The 16178-nt window shown below is 39.1% G+C and overlaps 1 protein-coding gene across 7 annotated transcripts in view; it reads right to left on the bottom strand.

Annotated features, from left to right (window-relative positions):
• Window positions 1–2983: 2983 nt before the first annotated feature.
• The window catches only part of MTRF1 (mitochondrial translation release factor 1), a 70144-nt gene continuing 56949 nt past the window's right edge, over window positions 2984–16178 (bottom strand). For all 7 annotated transcript variants that reach the window (XM_030311768.1, XM_030311740.1, XM_030311756.1 and 4 more), the window contains 3 exons: window positions 11582–11718; window positions 8001–8099; window positions 2984–3351 (listed from right to left, as the gene is read on the bottom strand). In XM_030311768.1, coding sequence (XP_030167628.1) covers window positions 3238–3351; window positions 8001–8099; window positions 11582–11718 — 350 coding nt within the window. In that variant the 3' untranslated portion in view covers window positions 2984–3237. The remainder of the gene's footprint in view (window positions 3352–8000; window positions 8100–11581; window positions 11719–16178) is intronic.

The following is a 16178-nucleotide window of genomic DNA, read 5'->3' as shown; positions in this document are numbered from 1 at the left end:
TATTCCACCAGCTTTCGTTTGAGCTCACCTGAGTGTACTCTCATTTCATAAACTTTCCTACTTGCACTGTTCAACTGTTGTGTCTGGTCTTGGATTCTTTCTTGTGATGAGGCCAAGAGCCTCTGGTGACATTCTGGAGACAGGCTGGGTGGAGGTCTCAGGGCCCCAGGGTCTCCCCAATCTACCCAGCAACAGTGTGCGTGGCCAGAAAGAGAGGCAGAGCCAGAGAGCCTGAACCAGAGGCAGGTCTCTTTACAACCCAATATTGGAAGTGACAATCCTACCACTTCTATACATTTTATTTGTTAGAAGACAGTCAACAAATCCAGTTCATGTTCAAGGGGAACAGATTACAAAAGTGTACGAAGGCCAAGAATGAGATCACTGGGATCATCTCAGAAGCTGCCTAACACTAAATGAAGAATGAAATGGTTTTTGTTTTTTTTTTTTTAATTTTTTTAACGTTTATTTATTTTTGAGACAGAGAGAGACAGAGCATGAACGGGGGAGGGGCAGAGAGAGAGGGAGACACAGAATCTGAAACAGGCTCCAGGCTCTGAGCGGTCAGCACAGAGCCCGACGCGGGGCTCGAACTCACGGACCACGAGATCATGACCTGAGCTGAAGTCGGACGCTTAACCAACTGAGCCACCCAGGCGCCCCTGAAATGTTTGTTTTTTTTTTTTAAACATTTACTTAGTGTTGAGAGGCAGAGAGAGACAGAGTGCGAGCAGGGAAGGGGCAGAGAGAGACAGAGACAGAATCTGAAGCAGGCTCCAGGCTCCGCGCGGTCAGCACAGAGCCCGACATGGGGCTCAAACCCACGAACCATGAGATCATGACTTGAGCTGAAGCTGGACGCTTAACTGACTGAGCCATCCAGGCGCCCCAAGGAATGAAATGTTTATATAATGCCAAAGTATAACTCCATAGAACTTCCTGGCACAATAGACTGAATTTCACAACATTACCCATGAAGTAGCCTTGTCAAATGTGTTTACTAAATTTAATTAATTTTTAGACTTAATATTACTTCATAGTACATTGAAGGGATGGATAAAAGTTACCAATAGCTCGAGGAAGCAGCCAGACAAACCTGGATGTAGGTCATTCTACAAAACAACCTTGTGGGATTCTTTAAAAGGTCAATGTCATGTGGGAAAAAAGGTTGGGGGATTAATCCAAACACTAAAGAGATACAACCAAATACAATGTGTGAATCTTGACTGGATCCTGGATTGTACAAAACTAACAGAAAACAGCTAGAAAGACATTTTAGGGATAATTGAAGAAATTTTAACATGTGATAGATATTAAACTATATTATACAGTCATTATTATTATTACATAACTAAGTATAATAATGGAGTTATGATTTTGTAGGAGAATGTCCTTATTCTCAGGACAAGCTGAGATAGTTTGGCGTGGTATTACAGAGTCTGCAACTAACTTTTAAATGGTCCAATAACCACCACAGGTATGTATATGTGTATATAGAGAGAAAAAAACAACCATGGCAAAAGGGTAATAGTAGGACACTAGAGTATATACTGTTCGTTGCACTATTTTTTAAAAAGTATTTTAAAAACTTTTCCATGTGCTTGAAAAGTTTCAAAATAAAAAACTGAGAAAAAAATTTCACTGAAAAAAATTTCACCTCCTAATTCCATTGGTCTTAAAACTCTATTTTAGCTAGTCTTTCCCTCTGAGGAATGTCTAAAATAATAACCCTTCTCTTTTGAACTCAAGAAACTTCCTGAGCACAACTACTAAATATATCATGCCACTTTGTATTAGAGTCGACGGTTTATATTTTGGCTTTGTCACTCAACTGGAAGCTCCGTAAGGTAAGGATGGGGTTTTGTATGTATCACTGCACAAAACCAGGCATAGAGAATTACACACATTACACCACATCTGTTGATGCTTATAAATTAAGCCAAAGTGAAATAAATAAAAGCCAAGCAGAGAGTTCACTTTAAATATTGGTGTGTAGTTTATACAGTAGAGAATTTGTTCTGCTCTCAAATCATTATTTTTGACTCATATTCTTCACAATATTTATTTTTTATTTAAAAGTAGCAGGTTGGGGCGCCTGGGTGGCTCAGTCAGTTAAGTGTCCAACTTTGGCTCAGGTCACGATCTCGTGGTTGTGGGTTCGAGCCCCGCGTTGGGCTTTGTGCTGACAGCTCGGAGCCTGGAGCCTGCTCCGGATTCTGTGTCTTCCTCTCTCTCTCTGCCCCTCCCCTGCTCACACTTTGTCTCTCTCTCTCTCTCTCTCTCAAAAATAAACCAATATTGGGGCGCCTGGGTGGCGCAGTCGGTTAAGCATCCGACTTCAGCCAGGTCACGATCTCGCGGTCCGGGAGTTCGAGCCCCGCGTCAGGCTCTGGGCTGATGGCTCAGAGCCTGGAGCCTGTTTCCGATTCTGTGTCTCCCTCTCTCTCTGTCCCTCCCCCATTCATGCTCTGTCTCTCTCTGTCCCAAAAATAAATAAACGTTGAAAAAAAAAATTAAAAAAAAAAAATAAACCAATATTAAAAAAAAAAACTATGAAAAATTAGTTTAAAGAGAGAAAATAAAAAAAATAAAAGTAGCAGTTTAAAGCCTAATTTTAACATGGTTAATAATACTTTTTCTTTAAATAGGGGTTTACAAAGAAGTTTATAAATCTTGTATCACTAAATTTTACCATGTGCTAAAATCCTGAAGTAATAAATGGAAAATGTGTTTAATTTACAGATGGTTAAAAAAAAGGCATGTTTGGGGGTGCCTGGGTGGCTCAGCTGGTTGAGCGTCCAAGTCTTAGTTTTGGCTCAGGTTATGATCCCGGGGTCATGAGATCGAGCCCCAGTTCATGCATGGAGCCTGCTTGAGATTCTTTGTCCCTCTCTCTCTGCCCCTCTCCCCAACTTGCACGTCCTCTCTCTCTCTCAAAAAAAAAAAGGCATATAAAAGAGAAGAAGTGACCTATATTACATAATCAATTCCCAATACTTTATTTCTCTTTTCAAAAATACATGCTTATTTTTTTGTTTTTTGCAATGTTCATTGCATGCTTGTTTTCTGCTTGAAGAGTTGGGACTGTATTTTATAAATTCTTAGGTCAAGAAATGTGACTTAATTCATTAAAAAATATATTTGTACGTACTGTGTAATTTTAGCTGCACTTTATGAACAGCTGCTTCTTGAGATAGGTCTGTTTCATTTATAGAAGAATCTATAATAAATCAGCATTTATTTTGCTGATTTAAGGTTTTCATCCAAAAATTCAGTAATGGCTTCTTCGTCTGCTGAATGAAGTAGTCTTTGAATTAGCTGATCCAGATGCTTCTCTCCACATAAAAATTCCTGGTAAAAGAGACAGTTATTATAAAAACCTGATTAGTAGAAATAAGAGAAACAAAGCAAAGAATTAGATGTATATTTACTTTGTTTCTTTACAGTCCATATTTAATAGCAACAATGGATTACTGAAGTGGTTCTACAACATAATGAACACAATTGCTAACTTGGGAGGATCCTGTTATACTGGCTTTTTATGTAAAAAGTGAATCCAAAAGAGTAAATGGAATTCTACTCTTTCTTTGTTTCCATTAGCATTTTATTTAAAAATCAATCTTGTAGAAGTTGTATCTTTCCAACTCTGGAAACACCAAAACAAAGGAGATCTGAATAGACTTGAAATTTACCACCTCTCTCTTTAAAATTCCTTTGCTTGACTTTCCTAACAGGGTTCTAGGTCTCAAACCATCTTTGGGAGGATGTTTGCCTTCTTTTGTTCCCCAGAAAAGATAAGGCTTTTTACTCTTGCCCTGAAAATTCCACCCTTTTCATTCATAACACATTATTTCCCAAGGGCAAGAAAGACTGAAATGCCTCCATCAATGCCCCAGGCACCTTGCTGCCACATTAACATGCACAGCCCCTCCTTGCCCTTCTCAGCCTTGCCAAGTCCTCCGGACCTCCCAGGACCATTTCAAGCTCAAACTTCTCATGGCAACCCTCAAATTTAGATTGTATTTAATCCATTAAGTGGCTTATACTAGTTCTGTTTTTTCTTAAATTGGAAATGTGGTTTTAAAATGTAGAAGTCCTGTGCAACCAAAAAAATATTTATGCCAAAATATTTAGGGGACAAACGTCTTGAGGTCTGCAACTTGCTTTCAAATGGTTCACCAGCAACACAGGAGGTGGAGGAGGAAGAGAAGGCAAAGGCAGCAAATGTTAACAACTGTTGCATCTAGGTACAGCGTGTGTACTGATTCTTTTTTTAATGTTTATTTTTGAGAGGAGGGGGAAGAGAGAGAGAGAGAGAGAGAGAGAGAGAGAGAGAGAGAGAGAGTGCATGCATGCGGGAGGGGCAGAGAGAGACAGAAGCAGGCTTCAGGCTCTGAGCTGTGACACTGGGCTCAAACCCATAGCTATGACCAGAGCCAGGGTTGGACGCCTAACCAACTGAGCCACCCATGCGCCCCTTGAACCAGCCTTCAAAGTATACTTGAAGTTTCTAAATAAAAAGTTCAGAAAAATAAATGCTCTTATGTTTACCTCAAAATATGTCTATTGGGTGAAAACTGTTCAGTTAGACTTCCTTGTAGTCTTCCCTACAGTTCATCTCTACAAGTCACTAAAATAATGACTAAGTACCTTTCCTGTGCCACAGAAGTTCTGTGTAACAGAGTCGTTGGGAACAGTGAATTAGCAGAGTCCTATATTTTAGAAATGTTCAAAATCTAGACACTGGCCTAATGGAACCATTTCAATGTCAGCATCCGGAACACAGAACATTTAAAGTTTTGATGTAGGTATGAACTAATCTTATTTTGGTCTTTCTTGAATGATCTTAAAGTTGAATTTTAGGTTAAGTGTATACATTTATCTCTCCGATTAAACTATAGGGGGAACCATGCCTTCCTATCTTTGCATTCCACAAAACACCAGCATATATTAAAACCTCAATTAAACTTTAAAAGTAAAGCAAAAGCACTATGATAAGCTTTTAAATTAAGATTTAAACCATTTTGAGCATAATATGGAAACTGCTTATAAAATTAGCAGGCCCAGAACTCAAATGATCATGGTATTGCCAAGGTGATTTCATCATTTGGAAATTGTATCAAAAGGATCATCCCTCTAAAATGATAATCACATCACACGTAGAGTTCAATTGGATTAACCAGAGTGCTAGAGATAGAACAAGGATGAATGACTTGTGGTTCCTAACCTCCAGAAGCTCATAATCTAGTGACAGAGTGAGGCACCACAATCAGAGCAAGAAATCAAGGAAGCAACTGAGGGTTGTAAGGTTAATTTTAAAAGAAGGTGGCAGGGCGCCTGGGTGGCTCAGTCAGTTAAGCGTCTGACTTCAGCTCAGGTCATGATCTCACAGCTTGTGAGTTCGAGCCCCATGTCGGGCTCTGCGCTGACAGCTCAGGGCCTGGAGCCTGCTTCACATTCTGTGTCTCCCTCTCTCTCTGCTCCTCCCCTGTTCACTCTCTGTCTCTCTCTCAAAAATTAATAAGCATTAAAAAAGAAAAAAAAGAAGGTGGCATCAGGGAAGAGTTTAGGCAGGAAGAAAAAATTTGCATTAGATCTTAAAAAGATAATAGTATTTCTCTAAATAGAGAATGGAGCATTTCAGTCAAAAGGAGGATGAAGAAAGGCATGAAAACAAAGTATTCAGGGCAAGGGAAAATCTTCAGTTTAAAGGAAATACAGGGCAGGAGATAGGTTGATGTTCAGGAATTTGCACAAGGACTTTGAGAAACAATAGAAACATAAAACAATATATTATAGGGTAGTCTGTGCTTCTTATCTAGATGAATGAAAATAAAAACAAAATCACCTACACGAGAACTCACACTAAGAATATGAGGTGATCTCACAGAACCCAAGGATAGGAATGTAAAGGCTGGTGCCACCACCCTGGGAATGCAGCCTACGAATAAATGAATGCGGGGATTAATATCATCAAGATTCTTTCCATCCAGTTCTATTTTTGCTCCTTTCAATACATCAGCTTCATCTCTTACTGAACACTGCCTTCTCCTCGTGGTTTGGAAATGTGGCTTCTAGCCTCTTGTAAATCTTACATATTTCAGCTTTAGCCAAGAGAGAGACTAACCCTCTTTGTCTCTGGTTTAAAAATGCTAGGAAGGAACTCATTGGTGGGGGCTTGTTCGGATTTCCTCCCCAAACAAACCAATTATTGTCGTCAATCGTGTAAGAGCAGAGCAGTTTCATCAAGAACTATGTAAATGGAAGGAGGTCAGGCTCTAAAATAAAGGAGCAGAGCTGAGCTTAGCTGAGCTAAGTCCCACAGACATCCACTTTCTTTCCCCTCCACGCCTTCCATTCTGTCCTGGGGCTACTGCCCTCGGATTAAGGCCCTCAATCACTTTTCCTGCCTCATCTACAACTCTTACAGTTCCTAAATTATTCACTCCTACTTGTCTCTTTACTGTCCTTCATATAGATTTTAATGTTTTACTACATTTTTTTCGTGACATTTCCAAATTTCCTCCTTTCACCAATATGGGATGTTTTCTTTCTTTCCAATAGGTGGGTTAGTCATAATGAGAGCACGCAAATATAATTTCCCTTACATTTTGGAGTCCGGCATGCTAGTTTCGTCAGTAATAACATGTTATTATAACCAGGCCAAAGCCAGGTATTTTATAACTATAAAAGCTACTTAATTTGCCTGTTTCAATACTGAATACCAACTGAGGACCTAAGGGCTATTCTAAAAAATATTACTGGTCATAAGAATGCAGCTGTCTCAGGAAAAACCATCACCACTACCAGAAAACAAATGAAAGAGTATGGTGTAATTACAACAATATGGCCAAACATATTTGGTTATTGCTGTGTGTTTCCTGAGGAAAGGGAAGTGAGCAAATATCTTCTCCTTTTTGTCAAGGCTATTATGTTCCTATTTAAGACAGTATTAAATTGCTGAGAAGACAGAGGAAGTGGCATAAGATACACAGAAATTTCTAAATATTTTGAAAACACAGACATTTCCCCTTGTAAAATGAGGACTTTAATTTTGAGTATAGAATGGGACAGAATCAAATGAAAGAAGCCTTATATATCACATGGCATCAAGGAAAAAGATCAGAACTTTCCATCTCTTGCCTTTTGTACACAGTCCTTTATAAGAACCACTTCGTTTTCCCCTTCAGTGGAAGCAAAAGGGGAATCTTCCTGTGCTTCATCATTAATGATTTATGTCAGTGATCCGGCCAAATGGGATTTAGTTAGGTTAATGTTCAAACCATGATGAGAGGGTCTTTCTCCAACAGCATAATTATAACTCCTGAATCTAATGAACAATAATACATCGTGGTAAGCAGAACTCTAAGATGCCCCCTGGTGGAGGGCTTGCAGAAGTCCCTCCCTTATGTCAAGGCAGAAGCTGTGAATATGACAGAATATCACTCCAGTGATTAGGTGACTAATCAGTTGACGTTGAGTCATTCAAAAGGAGTATCACTGGCATGGGCCTGACCTAAGCAGATGAGCCCTTAAAAAGGCCTGCGCCATTCCTGCAAAAGATTCAAAGTGGGATTGGGCATATGGAAGGGCCACCAAGCAAGCAACTGGACCTGAGAGCTCTGAACTCATCTCTGTTGTGTCCAGATTTTTAACCTATATAACCATTAAGATATAATATTTTAAACCACCAAATTTGTGGTAATTTGTTACACAGCAACAGGAAACTGATACAGTGTATACATGCATATTGAATATACCTTAGTACACTGTGATTGCATAGCAAAGAATCTGGAGTTCAAAGAGAATTGTTTGAAACTGGCATAAAGACCACATTTTTTACCATGAAACTAATACAAGTATCTGCAAATTTTAGGGTACTATCTTAAACTGGCTTAATGATTTTAAATTACTTGGTAAGATTTTAGACATAACTCTATAGAATTTGAGCATACTTTCTTTGAAAAGCAAAGTACATAAAGCATATTCAGTAATATTACCTTAATATCACGAACTTCATATGCTATCCTGTGGTCAGTGACTCTATCCTGGGTGAAATTATATGTCCGAATTCTCTCTGACTGGGCTCTCGTTCCCACCTGTGTCATAACAAAAAGGCAATTCATATTTTAACTTTATAATTACCTTTATTATAATGGAAATATACTTGTAAATGACTTTTCTATTATAACAGGTTCAATTTTTTCTAAAAGTCATATATACAAAGTGACAAACAAGGAAGAAGAATGGGCAAAACTTACTGTTTAAGACTACAGGTTTGTAAAGCTTAGTTATGGAATAAGAATGAATGTCTCTTTGGCACTTTAAACTTCAAATATTTAAAACCAAATTATCTTTGGGGCGCCTGGGTGGCTCGGTCGGTTGGGTGTCTGACTTCGGCTCAGGTCATGATCTCACAGCTTGTGAGTTCAAGCCCCGCATCGGGCTCTGTGCTGACAGCTCGGAGCATGGAGCCTGCTTCGGATTCTGGGTCTCCCTCTCTCTCTGCCCCTCCCCCGCTCACGCGCGCGCGCGCGCGCTCTCTCTCTCTCTCTCTCTCAAAAAATAAACATTAAAAAAACAAATAAAAAATAAAACCAAATTATCTTTGCATCCCAATCAGTTCTTCCTCCTGTTCTATAAATAACACCACCACATGCCCTTGGCTCCAAGTGGTAAACTCTGACATCCCGCAACTTAGCTCACATTTCATGGGAGCTTGACACAGACACCAGGGGAGAATCCATCTTCAATTCATCATATTTTCTACCTGCCCATTCCCAATGGTTTCAGGGGTTACCTGTTACATCCTGCCCTTTCCATTTCTATCATTCAAGGGCTTGTTATTTTCACCTTCATTCCTGTAAAAATCTCCTGATTCCTCTTCCATTTCTCTGCTTACATTGTGTTGCCCTGCTTAGCCTGCTTAAAACAGTTTTCTGATAAATTTACTTCTTCGGTTTCTTCTTGTCTACTAAGCAGACACAACTCAATTCATCATTCAAGGTACCTCATAATGTGGCCAACCTTCCTGACATCATTTCTTAAAACTATGTGACCCACTATAATGCCACTTATTAAACCATATCAAAATTATGTGCATTTCTGTCAACTCAGCTAAAACATCATCTCAAGGGATGCCCTTCCCAAACACTCTATCATCCCCACCTTTCCAGCTAGCAACGACTGAAATAGGTTAACTTTCTCCTTTGAAACTCCTTACACTTGGAATCTTCTCCACAGCACACTACAGTTTGCCTTATGCTATGGTTATTTGTATTTTTGTTTAATGTTTGTCTATTTTTGAGAGAGAGTGCAAATGGGGGAGGGGCAGAGAGAGGGAGACACAGAATCTGAAGCACGTTCCAGGCTCTGAGCTGTCAGGACAGAGCCTGCCAGACTCGAACCCACGAACCGTGAGATCATGACCTGAGCCAAAGTCAGACGCTTAACCGACTGGGCCACCGCAGGTCAGGTACCCCATGGTTATTTGCATTCTTCTTAATCTCACCTACACTACCTCCCCAACACAATACCCCCTCTCACACACTTCCACTTTTTAAGACTAAAAAAAGACATTTCTATAACTTTTTTTTCAAAAAATGTTTTTTAATGTTTATTTACTTTTGAGAGAGAGGCAGAGCGTGAGCAGGGAAGGGACAGAGAGAGAGGGAGGCACAGAATCTCAAGCAGGCTCCAGGCTGAGGTGTCAGCACAGAGCCTGATGTGGGGCTCTAACCCACAAACCGTGAGATCATGACCTGAGCCAAAGTTGGACCAAATGAACCACCCAGGTGCCCCTATAACTTATTTTCTTAACCCCTTAGGCAAATGATATGGAACTAAATTAAATATGGCTGACCATCAGGAGCATTTTTAAAAATTAAAGATGCTAAAGCCCAACCTCAGATATACTGAATCATGGATTATGTACATTTAGAATATTCCCTAGGCCATCCATTCTGCAACCAGCCAGGTATGGAAACTACTATCACCATATTAATGCCCAGGATCCCACCCAAATCAATTATGTCAGACTCTGGGTGGGGGGCAGGGGGCAGAGGGATCTACAAAGCTCTTTAGGTGATAAACGGAGCCAGAGTTGAGAACCTGATATAATGCCTTCCATATAAAAGCTACTGTATATATTAGCTGAACCAAAACTTCTCTAAGCATTAGAAATACCTACTAAAAAATTCACACAGATGGACAAGTTAATTGGGAGGCCTTTTCTGCTGCCTGAAGCCAGAAATTTCTGAAGACACACACACACACACACACACACACACACACACACACACTATTTGTATCAGACCAATATTAAATACTCATTTTAAAAATTACTGTGTGAACATTTGGTACTGAAATGCCAAATAGCAAGTAAATCCCAATGTCTTTTATTAATCCAAATGTCACAAAATTCATCGTGTTTACATTATCACTTACTTGCCAAGAAGCAATGGTTTGTTAATGAGCATTCCTATCTGCAAATGTATATACTGATCCTGAACCACAGTCTAGGATTACCACAAAGAGAGGATTATTCTCCCATTTATCCCATCACTTTTACTAGTTGGAAGTTACAATGTGCATAAGGAAAGCTAGAAGGACAAAAGTGTGAAAAGACCAGGTAAAAAAAATAATTAATGTTTAAAGTTTATATAATTCATTATCCTTCCCAATTTAGGGTAGCATACCTATCCACAAACAATACAAAGCACACTTTCTCTTCCAACCTCTCTCAAAGACAAACTTAACCTTTTTTAGGATTTAAAATCCCACAATAATTTGTTTACTTATATCAATGACACATTCATTTTGTTTAACCTTTATCTACATATTTGAATAAATATCATACATTTATATAGTACAAAATTCAGAAAGTACAAAAGGTACATATAGTGGCCAATAAATCTCTCTTCTACCCCCACCCCACATCCCATCAGTAGCAATCACCATTATAGGTTTTTTGCAGTGACATTTACTTTTGATCCCACAGAGTTTTTAAAAAAGCATAGGTGTTTAAATTAAAAAATCTGCAACTATCCTAATTTCCAGAGAACTTTTTTATCTTTTAACCTAATCTCCTCTCAAGATAGTCACGATACAAACACTGGAGGGAAACAACCGGGAAATAATTCGGAGTTTACGCATATCTCATCTATTCATTTTTTTAAAAAATGTTTTATTTATTTTTCAGAGAGAGAGACAGAAAGCTAGGGAGGGACACAGAGAGAGGGAGACACAGAATTTGAAGCAGGTTCCAGGCTCTGAGCTGTCAGCACAGAGCCCGACGTGGGACTTGAACCCACGAACTGTGAGATCATGACCTGGGCCAAAGTCAGACGCTTAACTGACTGAGCCACCTGGGTGCCCCTCTCATCTATTCATTTGTAAACTGACACATCCAAATTTAGCCCTAACCTGCTAGTCCATATGCAATAAAATTATTGTTTATTTACAAATAAGCAAGTTTCTCTATGCTATCAGATATTCCCATTTGATCAAGAACAACGCTGTATTTTCTACATAAAATGATGACTTTTTGTGCAGAGGTATCATTATAGCAAATAAATCTCACCTGCAGTTTTCTAGTACTTTGTTGCTGACATTTGTCTTTCTCAATAATCTGCTGGTAGAGTCTAGCTCTCAACACACGCAAAGCTATCTCTTTATTTTTTATCTGTGATCGTTCTTGTTGGCATTCTACTACAAGCCCTGAAAAACAAGAATCAGAGGTAAACTGTAGCATCCAGAAGCCAAATTAAGATAGACCTGAGATGTCAATTATATCTTAATAAAACTGGAAAAAAAATATTTTTATTTTAGACAGAGAGAGAGAGAAAGAGAGGGAGGGAGGGAGACCATAAACAGGGGAGTAGAGGTGGAGGGGAGAGAATCTTAAGCAGGCTCCACGCTCAGCATGGAGCCTGATGTGGGACTTGATCCCATGACCCTGGGATCATGACCTGAGCCGAAATCGAGGTGGATGCTCAACTGACTGAGCCACCCAGGTGCCCTGAGCTCAGGAATATTTCAGACTTAGCATACTTTAGAAACCAGCAGTAGATGGCCATTTAGATTCAGATATCTGAATGAGATACTTCAGATGAGAAGAGTGGAAGCAGTAGCATCTGCATCCCACAGCTCTGCCTCTCCCTCCCAGCTGATTCACACAACAGCCCGACAGAGTGAACTGCTGCTACCCCCATGCAGTGCTGCTCCGTTCTGTTTTAGTCAAAGAGCACTCAGCTTTTCCCCTTTAAGCCACAAATACACACAGAGCTGATGTTTTAAAAATGACTTTATACAACCCAAATGTCTGTCAATAGATGAATGGATAAAGAAGATGTGGGGCATGCTTGTGTATATTCATTTATAAGTGTGTGTGTGTGTGTGTGTGTGTGTGTGTGTGATGGACTATTACTCAGCCATAAAAAAGAATTAAGAAAAAGAACGAAATCTTGCCATTTGCAACAACATGGATCTAGAGGGTACAAACGGTAAGTGAACTGTCAGTCAGAGAAAGACGAATACCATATGATATCGTTCATACGTGGAATTTAACAAACCAAACAAACAAAGGAAAAAAGAGACACACAAAAAAATAGACTCTTAAATATATAGAACAAAATGGTGGTTAGCAGGGGGAAGTAGGTGAGGGGATGAGTGAAAGAGGTGAAGGGGATTAAGAATACACATATTGTGATGAGCGTTGATTAATGTATAAAATTGTTAAACTACTACATTATATACTTCAAATTAATATAACACTGTAAATTAATTATACTGGAATTAAAAACATAAGTTGAAAAGAAAAAAATGACTTGATACAGTTGCCTCTTGAACAAGGTTTGAACCTGCACAAGTCCACGTATATACATAGATTTATTTTTTTACAGTATGGTACTGTAAACATATTTTCTCTTCTTTATGATTTTCTTAGTAACATTTTCTTTTCGCTAGCTTACTTTAGCGTAAGGATGCAGCATTTAATACATACAACACAGTATATGTTTATGTTTTTGGTAAGGTTTCTGGTCAACAATAGGCTATTAAGTTTTGGGGGAGTCAAATTTATAGGTGTATTTTTGGCAACAAGGGGTTGCATTCCTAATTTCCATGTTGTTCCATGTTGTTCAAGGGTCAATTGTTTATAGAAACTAATGAAAAGAAACTATTTATAAAACTCTTTTTTTAAAAAATTTTTTTTTAACGTTTATTTATTTTTGAGACAGAGAGAGACAGAGCATGAACAGGGGAGGGGCAGAGAGAGAGGGAGACACAGAATCTGAAACAGGCTCCAGGCTCTGAGCGGTCAGCACAGAGCCCGACGTGGGGCTCGAACTCACGGACCATGAGATCATGACCTGAGCCAAAGTCGGACGCTTAACCGATCGAGCCACCCAGGCTCCCCTATAAAACTCTTTATAAGGAAGAGTTCATAGTGAATGTTTCTCAGTTGTCCTGGTTCTAAAATCAGCTAATCCCACATCTGATCATACATGTTTTGGTTAGCCACCTTCTGGATTTGGGTGGGTTTTGCCTGTTGTGTAGCCCAGTTACTAGCCTGAATCTCGACCTGAAATAATGACCCTTGATACTTCAGGCTGTTCTGTTCTTAACTTTGCAGCTACCATTCTGAAGGTCTATGTCTGATCCTGCTCTCAAGTACATTAGAGGTGAGCCACAAAACCCAAAATCCATATTAGCTTAGGCCAGCTAAACTGATACAGTCGTAACTATTTTGCTGGAGACTTAAAAATTTTGGAGGGTAAAATTCTACCCTCCAAAAAACCCCCAAATTTAACTCTCTAAATTGCGTTTTTGCCCTGTCTAAATAAGCCACAATCTACAGCTGCTAAATACTTTTACTAGGATACCTAGGTTTCACCTCTATTAGTTTATTCTTGACTGCTGTACAGTCACATGCAGCCCTGTGTTTGGGCTGGGGCACTTTCCTGCAGCTGTCCTGAATCCGGTATCCCTTTTCACCATCTAAAAGGATATGAAAATATTTATTTCAAGATGGCTAGATGCTCATAAGCTTTCCTTCAAATTCTTCTTCTTCTCAGCTGACCGGCAGTAAGTTCTATCTAAACATCGATACTATTCCCATCCAGTGGCTCAGGTCAGAACTTTGAGCTTAAAACTCTTACTTACCAGCTCAGTGATTCCCAAGGAAATCACTTGATCTTATATTTTAATACACTTTCTAAAGACCAGTATTTAATCACAAGTACTCCCCTAGGAAGAGAGGATCTGGGTCCGGGGGAAGTATGCTGAATAATAGAAGAGTTGTTGAATAAGGTACTAGGATGATTAAAAAACTGTAAAAGTGCTTTGGAAAAAAATAACTTTTAGGGGCACCTGGGTGGCTCAGTTGGTTGAGTGCCTGACTCTTGATTTCTGCTCAGGTCATGATCCCAGGGTTGTGGGATCGAGCCCCATGTCAGGCTCCATGCCCAGCATGGAGTCTGCTTAAGATTCTCTCTCTTTCACTCTCTCTGCCCCCTCACCCACTTGTGCTGTCTCTTTCTCTCTTTCTAAAATAAAAATAAATAAACAAGTAAAAAACTTTTCTCAGTATTGTTTTAATACTCTAAAAAAGGTTCCAAAATTCCAAGTAGCAATGGTACCAAGTAGGTATTAAATGTGTGTTTGCTAAATAACTACATTTGTTATTTAAGATTTTCAATTATAAATGAGAACAAATATACCATATTTCATTCTAAAACAGCCCATTAAAAAATTAACATCTCTGAAATTAAAGTGCATCTTACATTCATTGACATATCATTGCTTAATTGGTAGTGTTTTCTATGTTCATAGTAACAAAATCATGATGTCTTAATCAATGGGTTCTTAGATTAGATGAAATTATATATAATCAAAGGTTAAATAAAAACCCTGTAATCTTAAAAATGCAAAATGATGAAGGGGCGCCTGGTTGGCTCAGTTGGATAAGCATCCGACTTCGGCTCAGGTCACGATCTTGCAGTTTGTGGGTTCAGGCCCCGCGTTGGGCTCTGTGCTGACAGCTCGGAGCCTGGAGCCTACTTTGGATTCTGTGTCTCCCTCTCTCTCAGCCCCTCCCCCACTTGTGTTCTCTCTCTCTCTCTCTCTCTCTCTCTCTCTCTCTCTCCTCTCTCTCTCTTTCTCTCTTTCTCTCTGCCTCAAGAATGAATATACATAAAAAAATTTTTTTTAAATGCAAATTGATGTAAAAACTTAAATCTGATTAGGAAGAATTAGGTATTATCCATAATCTACAATGATGAAGGAATATAGTGTAAGAATTACTGAGGCCCACTTTCACTCACTAACTGATAAAAAACCAAAAAGCTTGCTTTAAAACACAAAATATTAATTTGTCTTCATCTTGATTTGTTAAATTTTACACACACACACAAAAGTAACTTTTCCCTGAACAAACATTTTGTCATACCCCTACGGTACTACTCTCTTCCAATGGTAAAAAAATGGAGTTATATAGAAGCAGTAGGTCAGAAAAAAATGTGATTCTTCAGAGTCCATGTGCAAGGAGAAAATGGAAGAATGACCTATAGCTCTCATTTTCAAGTCCAGCAGGGACACGGTTCCCATTCTAAGGGTCATGGAGTAGAAAAGATAGAAGGCTGAGTTTTCTTTGCAGTAGATGCTGAAATGATGGTCGACCTCAAAGTACACAGTAGATTCAAGAAATCACCTGCTCTTAACAACATGGACTCATAAAAGTTAGGAGGCTTTGTAATGCATTGCTTAAAGGGAAGTTTGAGGGTAAGCCTTGAGGTCTCTTTTCAATTTAAAAAAAAAAAAATTATTTTGAGAGAGAGAGAGAAAGAGAGGAAATGAGGGAGGGCCAGAGAGAGAGGAAGACAGAATCTTAAGCAGGCTCCACACTGTCAGTGTAGAGCCCATCGTGGGCTTTAACTCACGAACCATGAGATCATGGCCTGAGCTGAAGTCAAGAGTAGGACGCTTAACTGACCAAGCCACTCAGGAATCCCATGCCTCTCTAAAATCAAGGAACCAGATCTAAGTAGCTAAAAAATAATTTGGCTCAAGGTAAGTTTGGCAACAAACCATTGGTCACTTTTTGTAAATTGAGTAATTTATAGCTGTACAAGGTGTATGTTTTAAAAATATTTTGATTCATTTTTGTCAGAATTTTTATC

This window comes from Lynx canadensis, chromosome A1 (genome assembly GCF_007474595.2).
Source record: "Lynx canadensis isolate LIC74 chromosome A1, mLynCan4.pri.v2, whole genome shotgun sequence".
NCBI lineage: Eukaryota > Metazoa > Chordata > Mammalia > Carnivora > Felidae > Lynx > Lynx canadensis.
The sequence above is the reverse complement of the archived record's forward strand: the minus strand, read 5'-3'. Positions and strand labels throughout refer to the sequence as shown.